Raw genomic sequence first — 15239 nt, 5'->3', positions numbered from 1 at the left:
CGCTATGACATGCATCTGTTCTGTAGAGACTGAGACACCCAAGCAACTCAAAGAAATCCTAGAGCTTTCAAGTTGGCAAATTCTGGTCAGTAGAAAACAGTGGAGAGAGATGTGCAGCATGAGGCAGTAGCACTAGCAAAGAGTCCTGGAGGGACTCAGCAGGTCTTCCCTTCTAGAGATTGATTCACCAAGGATGATGTATGTGCTTCTTAGCCTTTTATGACATGATTACCCATACTGCCTTGTCCTCTAGAAGAATCCCAAGTCACTTGTTAAAAGGGTGGATCTTATCTCTGTATCCAACAGGGAGGCCTGGCAAACCTCCTTTCTATGAGCTCTTTTAAAAATAATTTTAATTTTTTATTGGAAATAGTCTTTTTTTTCCACATAAGACATTCTGGCTATTTTCTCCCCACACCACCATTTCCTCTAAGAAATTCCCCATCTTCCCATGCACTCAAATATGTACCCTTCCTATCTATCTCTCTTATTAGAAAACAAACAAGCAACTAAAAAAAAAAAACAAAAACAAAAAACAAACAAAACAACAACAACAAAAGAACCAAACACATACGGACACAGAGATACACACACAGAAATCCCATAAAAACATAAAAGCCATAGCATATAAGAAAAGACCTATAATGTTAAAAAAAAAAAAGCTCCAAAGAAAGCACTATGAGACAAAATATATCTCCAAAGGTACTATTGAGTTCATTTTATCTTGGCCAACTCCTGCTGGGCATGGGGCCTGTTAGTGTGGATTATATACCCAGTGAGATGCCTTATTTTATTTTATTTTACTTTGCAAGTGATTGTCAGTTGGCGATAGGCTTTGGGTTAGGATGGAGACCCTGTCTAAAACCTTTTTCTAACAAGAATTTAATCATCTACCAAATGGAATTCTGTAATGAATTCTGTAATGAATCCCTCCATAACCTTTACAGAATTTCAACAATCACTAATTGGCCACCATTTCTTCATATAATTATCACAACCTATTTTTCTACTCCCATATTATTTTGAAGCAAATCTTAAGAACAACAGCATTTCTTCTGTAACTATGATAAGGTTGTTGGAAAACATTGTGTTTTCCAACATTTATTATCATGGTTAAACTAAACAAAACCTTAGCCTCGTTAAACAGCAAGTAAGTGTTCTCTTTCACAATAGTGTCCTAATCTTCATGATTTAATTTTAGAGATTTGATTGCTTCCGAATCTGAGTAAGTCACACAGGTGGAATTGGCTGCCCTGTTCATACCTCTCTGTTTAATCTTACAGACTTCTCTTCTCCCTGCACATCTTCCTCTCAACCTCTTTCTTTTATTCTCAATAATCTATTTATTGGAGAAACCAGGCTGTTGATTCTGCCGACACTCCTGTTGTCTGCTGCTTTCTGATTTCATTCCCATGATATTCACTATCACTTTCCCCAGTTGATTGAAGAAGCTCCATGGGATGTAGGTCTTTTTAAATGTGACAGGGCTATATCAAAATGGATGGTGTGGAACAGACAGTATCTAGTTAAATCCACATGTGATGGTTTGTATATACTTGGCCCAGGGAGTGGCACTATTAGAAGGTATGGCCCTATTGAAGTGGGCGTGGCCCTGTTGGAGTCAGTATCACTGTGGGTGTGGGCTTTAAGGCCCTCATCCTAGCTGCCTGCAAGCCAGTATTCTGCTAGAAGCCTGCAGATGAAGATGCAGAACTCTCAGCTCCTCCTGCACCATGCCTGCCTGGACACTGCCATGCTCCTGCCTTGATGATAATGGACTGAAACTTAAATGTTGTCCTTTATAAGACTTGCATTGGTCATGGTGTCTGTTCACAGCAGTAAAACCCTAACTAAGACACCACACTTCAAGATGTAGGCAGCCTCTGATGATCAAAAGCCACTGACTCACAAGGCTGTGCATGAAGGTGACAGTTTCAATTGTGCCTTCTGGACTTCCTAGCTTCAATACTTCTACAGAGACAGCTGGCATCTCACCACCAAATGTTCATTCACACACTGGTGCACTCACAAAATAGAGACACGGTGAGATCCAGAAACCAATCAGTGAACAATATTTGATTCTCTGTAGTTATGTGTTATTTTAAAAAATAATTTGTTGGCTTATTAGCATCCTCTAGTGAAGATCAATAACACCTGTATTATCTCATTGTTCTAGTTTCAAGATCATTTTGTACTCACAAGCAAACACATTTAGGAAGTTTCAGTCTATTACAATTATTATTCTTATCGATGATCAAATTGCACCATCTTTGGTCCGTAAGTTTCATTAAACATCTTTGAGTCCTTTCGGTAAGTCATGAGAAGGTCTTTACTTCCTGATCTAGCAAAATACTGCAGTCATCTAACCAGGCATGCTGGTGTTGGCTACCTCCATGAGGAGCTATCATTCTGTTAGGGAAAATGGCACTTAGACTCCACCATATAAATATCTAGGAGAGTCCTATGCAAATTTGAGTCTGTTCCCCTTTCTTAGTAGGGGAATAGTCAATCCGACCTGGCTTGAATGGGTCTCCAAAAACTAATGATCTTGTGTGAGGACAGTGACCTTAAGAAGAGATGATGCAAGGCAGGTTTACAACCAAGGCTGTAACTGCGAGGATCAAAGTTGGAACACAAAATGACTTAGCAGCTATATTGGCAGTTCAAGATGGTAAGGGTAGAGATGCATAAAGGTGAACACTGTAGGTTCAAATCCTAGCTCTGTTTCTTATCAACTGTATGTGACTAGCTTAATACTTAAGTTTTGACGCTCCGTGCCCTCAACTAAAAAATGGGTACAAGTATTGCATCCTTCATAAGGCTATTGGAGGATCAGATGATGCTGTAGAGGAGAGAGTGATACGTGGTACCCACTAAAGCTAAAAATGTAACAAGCTGGTCCCAATCGATGTGTACAGTTTTGTGGAAACTGAAGGAGTTGGCTGGAATCAGGCCTCTGCTGCTTCTTGTCCTATCTGCCTATCCAGCAGTGTCTCCAGCACACCTGCATTATTCTCTAAAAATGCTGCAGAGGATTAATAATGGCTCCTCTAGCATCTTCCTAAACCACATTTTATTGATTGCTTTATTGAAAAGATGATATCATATATTGAATGTTGCCAAAGGAAATAAATAAATAATATATTCTTCTGAGGCGTATTTTTCTTATTTGATATCTAAGTCGACAACTTTCACTTTGAGAAACTTAGGGGTTTTTTTTTTTTAAAGTAGATCCCATATGCTGAAGAGATTTTAGTTTTTAGAGGAAGAGAACTCTAACATGCCTTAAGTGCTGATCTGATAGCTCTCAGAGCACCTTAATGATCCAAGATGGTGGTCCTCAGGAATGCCTTTATAGCACGTGAGCTTTAGAAAACGTAGCATTATTATGTTGTCATTCTTTTCCGGAACCTTCTCTGCCCATTACGTCAGTGATGCCCTGCAAGCCTTTCTGAGGTGACTTGCCTCTCTATGGTTTTATTTTTAAAGGCTCCATCAAAAAGACTTTTAAGTCACTGTGTTGAGAATTCCAACAGCTATCTTGCGGTTATTGTAGCCGCATGAACTGTTGCAAAAGATGGACTTGAAATATTTATAATGTTATTGAAAAATTCAGAGAAGGTGGGGGAATGGAGAGAGAGAGAGAGAGAGAGAGAGAGAGAGAGAGAGAGAGAGAGAGAGAGAGAGAGAGAGACTCACTGTATCCTTATCCTTCCAACTCCTTTTAATGCAGGCACACATGTATTCTAAAGCTTTCTTTTTCCATATATTTCCATATATTGGCAACTATAAACTGTAGCCATGTCTACACAGTAGCCTAGCCCCGCCGCTCTTTAAAGCAGTCCCTAATGCTGCTCTGGATGAATGTTGACTGTAGACTGGCGTCTCTGAGATGCTCTGCTCTCAGCTTTACTCCCTCTGTAGCCGCAGTTGATTTTGAGATATGGGGTCCCACAACTATCTTTTCATATGGTGTGCTCTTTTTCCATCCAGGAAGATATTTGGCCCTGCTTGTCATCTTGGTCATTTCATGTGCTTCTCATATCATTGTTCTTGGAGCAGAGGGGGTGGGGGATGGTTGGGCAGCAGATCACCTGTATTGCGATGGCAGAGTCTTAACACTACTACTGCAATGTGAACCCAGGTCCACTTGAGCTTGATACCTCTCTGTACATAGTCAAGGCTGCTGAACTTAGATGGCAGTGAGTTTTCCCTTCTCAAGAATGGACAGATGGAACTCATGAAGTAAACAAGCCATATGTTTTAAATAAAGCATCGTTTTTCCCTCACAAGTTACTTCTCCAAGTTGATATCATCAAGATCAGTAAGCTCCTACATTTCTAAAGATCTCTTTCTGGTAGCTCCTACATAAGCAGTCATTCCAGTTTTGAATAAGCAAGAAAACACAGATAATTTTGGTATGCTAAAATGAGGCGTGTGACATGTGACATATGTAACATGATGGGTAACTCTAACATCAAACATGTCAAGAGCTGTTATCTACCTGCAGGATAAAGGGTACCTGCAGTACCCTTCCATCCATCCTCTCTATTCTAGGACACAGGTTTGATTGTAGCTGGAACTTCAGCATCAATTCTTTCTATTGCTTGGAATAAAACTTTAAGTTCATATTTCAGCCTCATTAAGAATGATGTAATTCAGAGTCTCTAAGGCCAAGAAAGTCCCCATTATATCCTTGAGCATATTAGTGACCGACTTAACACTTTCAACACTCAGGGTCGGAATTTACTTAACTTTTTCAGGCTTTCCTGGGATACTGCCAGTTGTATTTCCTTTAGACTCAAATCACTTTCCTCACCAAGCTAATTTTAGTTATTGAGAAAATTCTCAAAATGGTTCAGATAAGTGGCACTCTATCGTACCCTTAGCCTCATCCTTTCTAGCTGAACTCAAAGGTGACATTTTTATTTTTAAACTGGCCAGAGAGTTAAGAAGTTTCAACTAGTCTGAACTGATGTCCACAGTGTGGGGAAAGGCTTCAATTTAGAAAGAAGAATTTCAGAATTCCTTATGTGTACAATAGCAGATTTAAAAGCTTAGGTAGATTTTGTTTATCCTTCTTCTCTGTAGAGTGGGGACCAAACACCTAACTACTGTCTTTATAAAACACTATGTGCAAGCACTACTTGGCATAAATACCCTATAGTCAGCAAATTTTCCATGTCTCATTTTTAGATGAGCTATGAAAAATTTTGGATTAAGTGTTTTGCCTATCTTGCAAGTATCTTTTGAGCACCTACTATGTTCCATGACATATTCTTTCTCTGAGGACAAACATTCCTGTCTGCTTAAAGTTGTGTTGTAGTTCGAGGTAGCAGTGAGGGATGGAGAGAGACAGGAAGTGAAGGAGGCACAGACCAGAGTTAGATAAGTGCATCAGGAACACAAACTTGGCAGGGAGATTCTATTGTAATTTCAACACATCAGTCAGGTTAAGGGTCTATTGGGAAGGTGTCATTTGGGTTCTGCAATGTCTCTCAATGCTTCACTTATTAAAGGTTTGATTCCCAGTTCCTTGTTGGTGAGTGTTGGTGGAACCTGTAAGAAATAGCTTAGTGAAAGCTCTTAGCCCACTGGAGGGGTGCCCTCCAAGGGCATTATGGGAAAATGTTCCCTTCCTTTTGTTCTCCTATGCTCAGTCAGAGGGTAAGCAGATTTCTGTCACCCTATGCTTCTACCATGAAGTATTGTTTCAACACAGTCAGCTATTGTTTGGGAACTGAAACCTGCCAAGCCAAGTCAAAAGGAATCAATCCCCCTCTCTTCTGGTTATGCTGAGTATTTGGTGTAGTTACAGAAGCGTGAACAACAATGACACTCTAGAGGAAGTTAGGGAATTCTCCGTGAACACCAGAAGAAAGTCCGTTCCAGATAGAGGAGTCAACCATTGCATGCTATAAGGAAGACGGCAGGGGAGGAGTCGGGGTGGGGTGGGGGTGTGTTGCTAGGGCAAAGTAAGCAAGTGGACACCAGCGAAGAAGACAACCAGGTTCAAAAGCAAACAGATTAGATGTTGATTGTCTCTTTGTGGATTTGACTTTCTGTCAAGTGTAGCAGGAGGCCTTTATAGGACCTAACCTGGAGCAGTGACACCCAATGCCCAGGCATTTCTGACAGACCCAACATGTCCCTATGCAAAGCAGATCTCAGGAAGAAAAGTCTGAGAAGTGATGGATCTAGGAAGCCATTGCAGTACTCCAGGAAAAAAGATGGTGGTGGCTCTGCTCAAGACCAGAGCAATGGAAGTGCTTGACTGAATTGTCTTAAAGTACTGAATGGAGGATGCTGAGAGGAAGAGGGCCTACTAGCTCTAAATTTACATTATCTATTTTCACTCAAACATCTGATAATCTTCTTGCTTCCCTTTAACTCTGGGCCCTTGTTATGCCCAAGTCATCTAGGGAAAGTTTGGCTAGCTCAAGCCATGTTCTTAACCTGTTTCCATGTATAATTATAACATCACACTTCCCTCCTAAGCATTTCCTAGAATATAAATGATGAAAGATCATTTGTTCTTGAAGGTTGACCTTCTGTCCCTGTTAGATATAATTGATCAGTGCTTCAAAGAAGGAGAATTTTTGGGCTTTCCTGTAATGATGTCACCTCCATCAACATTGCAATTTTTAAGGCAAAATGCCCAGGACTCCTTGTCACACAGCCATGCTTTGTTGCTCCCTTTTTATGTGCATGTTGACAGACATGCAGCCAATCCACCCAAACCTTGCCTTCCTACCAGGCCAAGAAAGAGGTCCTCAGTTTCCCAGACTTTGTAAAGATTCTTGCACAAGCAAGTGACAGAATGGTTCCCTTTTACTCCCTATTGTATTCCCTCTCTCTATTAGAGACCTGTGTCTCTGCACCTGGGTACCAAGAATTTGAACACTTGCATAGCAAAGACTTTACCTACAGATTCATCTCCTCAGTCCTCTAGTACTCACAATGGTGAAGTCACCATCATGGACTTATAAGAGTGGCAGGGAGCTACCTGAGTCCTCTACCATGCAGGTACACAAGAGAAGGCACCATGTACTAATGAGAAACTACATTCTTATGACCCAGAACCAATGGCATCTTGATCATGAACTCAACAAACTCTGGAATTGCTGAAAAATAATTGTTGTTCATAAGTTACCAAATTTGTGGACCAGGGTGTTATAATAGAATGAGTGGATTAAGATCTCAGAAGTTCCGAACTTTGTCTCTGTAACTCCTTCCATGGGTATTTTGTTCCCCATTCTAAGAAGGAATAGAGCATCCACATTTTGGTCTTCCTTTTTCTTGAGTTTCATGTGTTTTGCAAATTGTATCTTGGGTAGTCTAAGTTTCTGGGCTAATATTCACTTGTCACTGAGTGCATATCATGTGTGTTCTTTTGTGATTGGGTTACCTCACTCAGGATGATATCCTCCATATGTATCCATTTGCCTAAGAATTTCATAAATTCATTGTTTTTAATTGCTGAGTAGTACTCCATTGTGTAAATGTACCACATTTTCTGGAGCTGAGGCAAAAGAAAGGACCATCCAGAGACTTCCCCACCCAGGGATCCATCCCATATACAACCACCAAACCCAGACACTATTGCATATGCCAGAAAGATTTTGCTGACAGGACCCTGATATAGCTATCTCTTGTGAGGCTATGCCAGTGCCTAGCAAATACAGAACTGGATGCTCACCATCATCTATTGGATGGAACACAGGGCCCCTAAAGACGGAGCTAGAGGAAGTACCCAAGGAGCTAAAGGGGTCAGCAACCCTATAGGAGGATCAACAATATGAACTAGCCAGTACTCCACAGAATTGTGTCTCTAGTTGCATATGTAGCAGAGGATGGCCTAGTTGGCCATCAATGGGAGGAGAGGCCCTTGGTCTTGGGAAGATCATATGCCCCAGTACAGGAGAATGCCAGGGCCAGGAAACAGGAGTGGGTGGGTTGGGGAGCAGGGTGGGGGGAAGGTATAGGGGACTTTCGGGATAGCATTTGAAATGTAAATGAGGAAAATATCTAATAAAAAATGAAAAAAATTTCAGAAGTTTTTCTAATCATCTCCTAAGAGGCTAATGCCATCAGTAGCTTTCCATCATGGATGTAATGATGGGTAAATAAACTCAGTGATAGCTTATACTTTGGAACTATACAAAGCAGGGAAGAATATCACAAATGTAAAACATAACATTTTATTAATTATATGTCAGCAAATACAATGTGAGCTAACCAATGATAGTCCCAAATTTAGAACCATGAGCAGAAAAAACATTCCCTCTCTACCTAATTCCTTTCACGTTCAACACCCATATTGAACATTATGCCTTCATGTTCTTGCTTATGGAAAAGAAAATCAGAATTTGGAATGTAAGTAGAAGCTGTATTCCATCACTTACCATTCATATAAAATAGACATGTTTTCTAAATATCACACCCGATAATTTTCCACAATTTTCTTTACTTAACAGTTAGCTATTCATAGATATTTTTTCCTGAGAATAAAGAGTGCAAATGTCTTCCAAAATTAAACAGCTGAAAAGATTTTTTTTTTAAATGTCTACCTTAAAATCTGCCTAATGTGTTGCCTCAGGGCCTATATAGCCACAGCTTTTTAAGTGATACCAATAAATCCATCCAGCAGGAATTATGTAAAACTTATATAATTAATATTTGTAAGATGTCTTAAGATCTTGGCAAGAGAGTAGATGCTGAAATCCAAAGCTATTCTATAATTTTCTCTTTAAATCAGCTGCCAGCTATATTCCAGACAGCTTCTAAATCCAGCTATAAGCAAAAATATTGCTACTATTAGACATATACTATTTCTTTTAAAAATGAAAGGGTCAGAAAGGTCCATTATGAAGGCTGAAAGAAGCCACAGAAATGCCAGCAGTTGGTCAGAAGCATATACGCAGTTAATGGGCACCGACTCAGAATCAAAACATCTCACTAGAGTGCACACTACCCCGTATCCTAATGGATGCAGTTCTTAACCAAGAGAACTGCTGTTAAATCTCCATGCTTCCCCCACAAACAGACTTTTACTGACACGGTACTAGCCGGCTAAGGCCCCATGAAACAAGGGTCAAACTGAAGGTCATCTTACAGCAGGTCCATCCCATAGGTGGTCTGAAGATGAAAGGCCTAAGTAGAGTTGCCAAAAACGTACAGTACTCCCTGGTGAGCTCGAACATTACACAGGCTATATTTAGAGTCACTATTTATTTGAAATTCAAATATAACTGGACAGACTCAGTTTTTATTTACTAAATGTGGCAACACAGGGCCAAGGAAAAACCAAGCTGGAGCACCTCCCGCCTCTTCATGAAAGCATCTATGGACAGAATCCTATGCTTCTCTACTCCAGCTAATGGGTCCTACTACTTAGAAAAATGACAAAGCTTTCAAGGTCTGTAAACAACATTAAAAACATAGAAATGAAAGAAATGGGCTGTGCTGGAGTAAAAGATTATTATGATATTTAAAGGTACATACGCCAGGAAAGTGCTACATCAGTTCCCATCTATTCCCAAATGTAATAAACGGCATTCGCATGAGTCTGGCTTTGTAGTCACACTGCGTGTACATTAACCGGCTGATAACCTCTTAACCCCACATCTCCAGAGAGAAGGCAAGTACAGGCTGCAGCAGACCTGAGGCCTCTGCTCCTTAGAGCTGGCATGCCTTCTGCAGGAAACATTAACTTTTTCACTTGGTGTCTCATGAGCTAGGCAAATAGTTGTTGGCTCCTAGCCTCTGATTTAGAGACAGCTCCTTTAAAGAGAAGGTACACAGTTCTGATGGCTCTCATAGGAATCTTTCATTTGCCACTGGTTTCACTGAGAGAATTACGTGTTTTTAAAAACGCCACTCTACATTTTTGTAGGTGCCGGGCTCCCCTACCGCACCCCGGAGTGAAAATGACTGTTTTAGAAAGTTGTTTTAGACTGTATGAATACTTGACCAGTATTTTCTTCATAAAAACACAAACAGAATTAGACCAGGTCCAGGTCCGAGGTTCAATTAGAGATCTAGAGAAAGTCACCCACAGTCATCAGATAAAATGACCCATTTAATAGGAATTCTCCCCAATGTGTTGCTCTGGGGAATCTGACCTTTCAGATTTAGCTGACTTGGGCTTTCTAAATACACCATTTGCAAAAGTCCTTGTTGAGAACATTATTTTACTTTAATTGTAACTGAACCTCCCCCCCCCCACCCTCCCCACCTCATCACGGTGCTGTGTCTGAACTAAGGCATTCTTAACCTTTTAAATTAGGCATTTAAGTGGCTCAGTTGACTGTCTTCCCAGTTTGCATACTGAGTTTGCTGGAACAGTCAGCCTTAGCACGTTAGTGGCAGTCTGTGATCTGCATAGTTCAAGTGCAAACACATCAGCTCTGCCTTCGGAGGGGGTGAGCTGTATGTTCAGTGCTGAATATTGTTATCGTTATTAAGGTTAATAGGAGCGAGGGCTAACATTACCGAGCATTTTCATGTCCCCAGTGCTGGATGCTTGTAGGTAGGCTCAGACAGTTAACATTTGCCCCCACCTTACGAGGGGATCCCCTCCCCTAATTTTAAATATAAGGAGGTAACAGGTGGTTAAGGACTTGCCCTGAACTAAGGTAGGTTCTGTAAATAGTCAGGCTGCAGAGTCTACCTGCTTCCCACAAAATCTTTGTGCCACAGGACAACATAAAGAGCTTGTGATTTTCAGGTCTCTTCATAAACAGGAAGATGCCCCGTCTTTCACTGTGACCAGATTTCAGGTGAAAGGGATGCAAGCAACTCTCTCTTGTATCTCTCACAAACCTTTCTGGAAAGGAGGCTCCGTTTTCAATATCTTTGTAATACAGCTGCCAAACTGACCCACATGAGGACTTGTGTGGGCAAAGAGCAGTATCTGACATTAGTCATCCAGAGAAGAGGGCTGATGGATCCAGAACACACACACACGCACACGCACATGCACACACAGAGACAGAGACAAAGACAGAGAGAGACAGAGACAAAGACAGAGAGAGACAAAGAGAGAGACAGAGGCAGAGACCAACAGAGAGACAGAGATACAGAGATAAAGAGACAGAGAGAGGCAGAGAGAAAGAGACAGAGACACAGAGAGAGAGACAGAGAGAAAGACACAGAGAGATGGCAGAGAGACAGAGAGACAGAGGCAGAGAAAGACAGAGAGAGACAGAATCGGAGACAGAGAGACACAGAAAGACAGAGAGAAAGACAGAGAGAGACAGAGAGAGTCAGAGACAGAGAGACAGAGGCAGAGAGACAGAGAGACAGAGAGACACAGAAAGACAGAGAGACAGAGAGAAAGACACGGAGAAAGAGAGAGAGAAACAGAGAGAGACAGAGAGAGAAACAGAGAAAGAGACAGAGAGAGAGAGAGAGAGAGAGAGAGAGAGAGATCACAGACTATACCTCTAGCTCTCTTGGTCTTGTTTACCAGAGGACCAATGAGTGTTTCAGGGTGTCTGGGAATGGGGGTGCAGTTACCTTTCTGATCCAGGGCTAGGGTAAGCAGTGCAGACCCAGAGCAGGAGAAGTCAGACCACTGGCTTCTCATACATAGGGGACTGTTTGTTCTTACATAATGAAAGTTTTTTGTTTTCTTAAGTGTGTAAAAAAAAAAACATTTGAATGTATCTATCTATATACCTCATATATTTGAGCCTTTTTTTTTTTTTTTGGAATGGGGCCACCCAGCTCCAAGGGGCAGCCATGACAGTGGAGTGAGCTAAAGCAAACGCAGAGAGGAGCCTTTTGGGACAGAATACTAGTCATGTGGCAGTTTCTGGCCTTCCTCCCTGTATAGATAGTTCTTTGGCCAAACTGTGGAGACTCAGGACTGGACTTTAATTCACATGTGTTACTCCTGTATATCCCAGGTAAGGTAAATCAGGGGACAAATGTCGAGCTGCCTCCTGTCAAGGCTGCAGATAAGGCACGCATATCTTTAAATGCCCATTGTATGCACTGGACAACGACACTATGCATACAAACAAGGATTTGTTAAGCTAAACATTAAAGCCTGGCTATATCACTGTCTCTGGCCCAATCAACGGTCAGTTTCAGGGGTTTGCTCAACTTTTTCTGAATCTTCTAACGCCGGCGGTGGGAGGAGGGGGGAGGGGGGCATCCTCTGGTGAATAGCTTGCCATGAGAGCCCCCACTACAAGCTGCCAGAACGTGCCTGCTGTTATCCAGAGCCTTCTAGAAAAAAAATATGTCAGCCTGAAAATCCTTTACTTTGGAATGCAGAGACTCTCATGAGGTATTTATGATATTTTTTACATGATTTCCCAGCCTATTTATGGTAAGCAGCTTTATTAACAAACTGTCCACGGAAATAGTCATTCAAATTCACAAACTTCAGAGAAAGCTGCTCTCAGTCTCTTGTCTCCCTGTCTGGGACGGCAAGGTGTATAAGTAATGAAAAAGAGGCAATACGTCTTCCTCAGCCACAGCAGCCTATGACCCTGATGGCTCTGCTCCCACTTAGAAGCCTGGAGGGCACAGAGCTGGGGCTGCTCAACCAGTCTCTGAAACAGCAGCCACCTGGCTCTGGGGGAGGGGATTGAGCAATGCTTGTCTCTCAGCAGAAAACAGCTGAACAGTAAGACTAGAGAATCAGCCAATCAAGCACGCACCAACCAGTCAGTCAATCAATCAATCAATCAGTCAGTCAGTCAGTAAATCATCTTATTCGAGCTTCTTGTTAGGATCAATCCGTTTTTGCTTTTGATTTGCCAGCTTTTGATTTTGAACAGAGATGTTCAAAAATATTAAGGAAATAAATAAATAAATAAATAAATGGATAAAGGGGCAAAATCAATTCAGCAAACAAAAATCTATCCATTAGCCAAGTGCAGGTTTTCTAGGCTTCCTGAATGGGTTCCCTTCCGCATCCGTTTGTAAACATCTGTCCTTTGAGGACCAGGGAACTACCGTTGGCGACAATCCAGCTGGGAAGGCTATTACACTTTCATATCTAAGGGCTCCTCTCTCAAGAGGGCTGCACCACGGAAGCCGAATGTTCCAGAAAGATCCGCAGGCAGGTCTCCAGACCTTGCAGATCCAGGAGCAGAAAGGTTCTCTCAGACATTAGCATGTAGGGAAAACACCACCAGGCTATTGGCTCAGCTGGGAAACTTTCCCATAAACTGTCTTATCCTCTGAGAGCCCCAGGGAAGCTTCTAGCTTCTTTTCAAGGAGTTGTGACTTTCCTTGAGTGGGGGTGGGGAGGCACATTTACAGGAACCCAGGCAATTCAAGAGGGGAAACACACGGACTAAAGCTCGAATCTCCAATCAGCTTGTACTAGGAGGCTTCGGGGCATTCTTGGATAAACAGACCAGACTACTCTCTTGGGTTACTCTCCCCCTGCCCACCCTCAGACCCCGAGTCTAGTCCGGTATCCATAGTCCTTATTGGGCTACGTTCTTCCTGGACAAAAACCTAGGTACCGAACTCCAGAAGGTGGTGTCTGGTTTCATCTCTGCAGTCCGCGGGTCGGCTTGGGTTGAATGTCCAAGGTCGTGGCTGCTAGTAGTCCCTAGACCCGGGTGAGATAGATAGACCGGGATGGGGCAAAAGGGGGTGTGTATCCTACTTTTACCTAAGTTACTAGTTTCATACAGAGGGCCACAGTTTTGGAAGGCTCTTGGCCACAGTAGACCTGCAATCTTCAAACAGTGATCATAAGCTTGACCCTAACATGGGCCGCTGCCCCTGTGACTGTTTGTGCCGCATCATCCCTAAGCCTAAGTAAAAGGGACGCCCGGAGTTCCAGAGACCTCTAAGTCCTGGAGCGCTAACCAGTCAGGTTGAGCGCACTCCATGCTGAAGCCCTCCTAGCAGCAGCTTTGTCGGACCCCTGCCTGGCCTCTGTATCCCACGTCCGGACAAACCACTGGCAAGAAGTGAGGTCTGGGGCCGTGGCAGGTGCGCCCCAGACCTCAGCAAAGGAGAAACCACAGAGACCTTTCGTCTCCGTGCGGGGTTCTGTGTTCTAAGGCGCCAGATAGCCAGCCACCTGTTTCACAGAGAACGAATTTGTGGGGGGCCCAGGATGCCACAGCAAAGACCCAGTCGTCCCTCCCTTCCACGACCGCCAAAACCGCACACCTCAAATCTAAGTGCGCACACCCCTGCAGACCTACCACCCTCCAGTGGTGGCTTATTTCCTGGTGTCGTCCCTCTTCCCATCAGCCGGACCCTGTGCTGCCTCCCCCAAGCCCCGCTCTTCCTAGGACCGCGCCAAGTACCTGCGGTGAAGATGCAGAGGGCGATGAGCACCTTGCAGACCATGTTACTCCGGTGCTCGGTACCGAGCTGGATGCGACTAGAGAAGAGTTTCCTGGGTCTGACCAAGTGCTTCGGGGCACCGGCAGCTCCTCTTCCGACCGGGTGGGCTACGGGAGGAGCGGGGACGCCAGGCGCGATGAGTCCAGGCAGCTTCGGTGTCTGGCGGCGCAAGGCGAAGTGGTGGTGGCGCGGAGAGTCAGCTGTGTGCCCTGCGGCGCCAGGCGCACTTCTGCTCCATCCCAGCTGCCTGAGCCCAGGACCCGCCTGCGCCGTCGCCAAACCCCTCCCACCCGGCCCTCCTGCGAGGACAGGGCCACCCCCTGGCCTTCTCTCTCCTGGCGCACAGGTCCCAGGAGTCCCGGCCCAGAGCGGCCTCTGCTGGACAGCGGGAGCTAGACTTGAGCTTTTAGTGGATTCAGCCACAGCTCAGGGAGCTTTGCACTGTTCTGGAAGCTAAGGCAAAACAAAGTGTGAGTGGGTCCCTGCCCTCAGGAATCCAACTCTGTTTCGCTTATGAAAACTCCTTACCCTTAGAGAGGCGACCTAGAGGTCATCTCAGAGAATCAACACATTTCTTTCCAAGTATGGGATGAAGACCTTTTCCCTTCATTTCTGCAAACAGCCGTCTGTGTACATTAAACTCTCACCGCACTTCCTGGTGCCTATTCAACTTCCCAGCCAGAGGAAATACCACTATCAGGTGATGTAGATGATCCCCAGATAACTAAACCAGCCGTCGGATTAGTTACTATGCTAAAGTTCCCTCTACTAACCCAGAGACATAAACCTTACTATTAACCAGGTAAGAAATCAAAGGCATTAGAAATTAAGGAATGTGTCATGTGCATATAGTTTGTAAGAATTGTTTGTACATCACGCCTATAAAAACAATGTAAAATAATAATAAT

General features: G+C 43.3%; 1 protein-coding gene across 1 annotated transcript in view; it reads right to left on the bottom strand.

Annotated features, from left to right (window-relative positions):
* Positions 1-14587, bottom strand: part of Parm1 (prostate androgen-regulated mucin-like protein 1) — a 115000-nt gene extending 100413 nt beyond the window's left edge. The window contains exon 1 of the mRNA XM_021163493.2: positions 14292-14587. Coding sequence (XP_021019152.1) covers positions 14292-14334 — 43 coding nt within the window. The 5' untranslated portion in view covers positions 14335-14587. The remainder of the gene's footprint in view (positions 1-14291) is intronic.
* Positions 14588-15239: the final 652 nt, after the last annotated feature.

This window comes from Mus caroli, unplaced genomic scaffold, assembly GCF_978045245.1.
Source record: "Mus caroli unplaced genomic scaffold, Mus_caroli_1 scaffold_4, whole genome shotgun sequence".
Lineage (NCBI taxonomy): Eukaryota > Metazoa > Chordata > Mammalia > Rodentia > Muridae > Mus > Mus caroli.
Note: the sequence above shows the minus strand (reverse complement) of the source record. Positions and strands in the feature narration are given on the sequence as shown.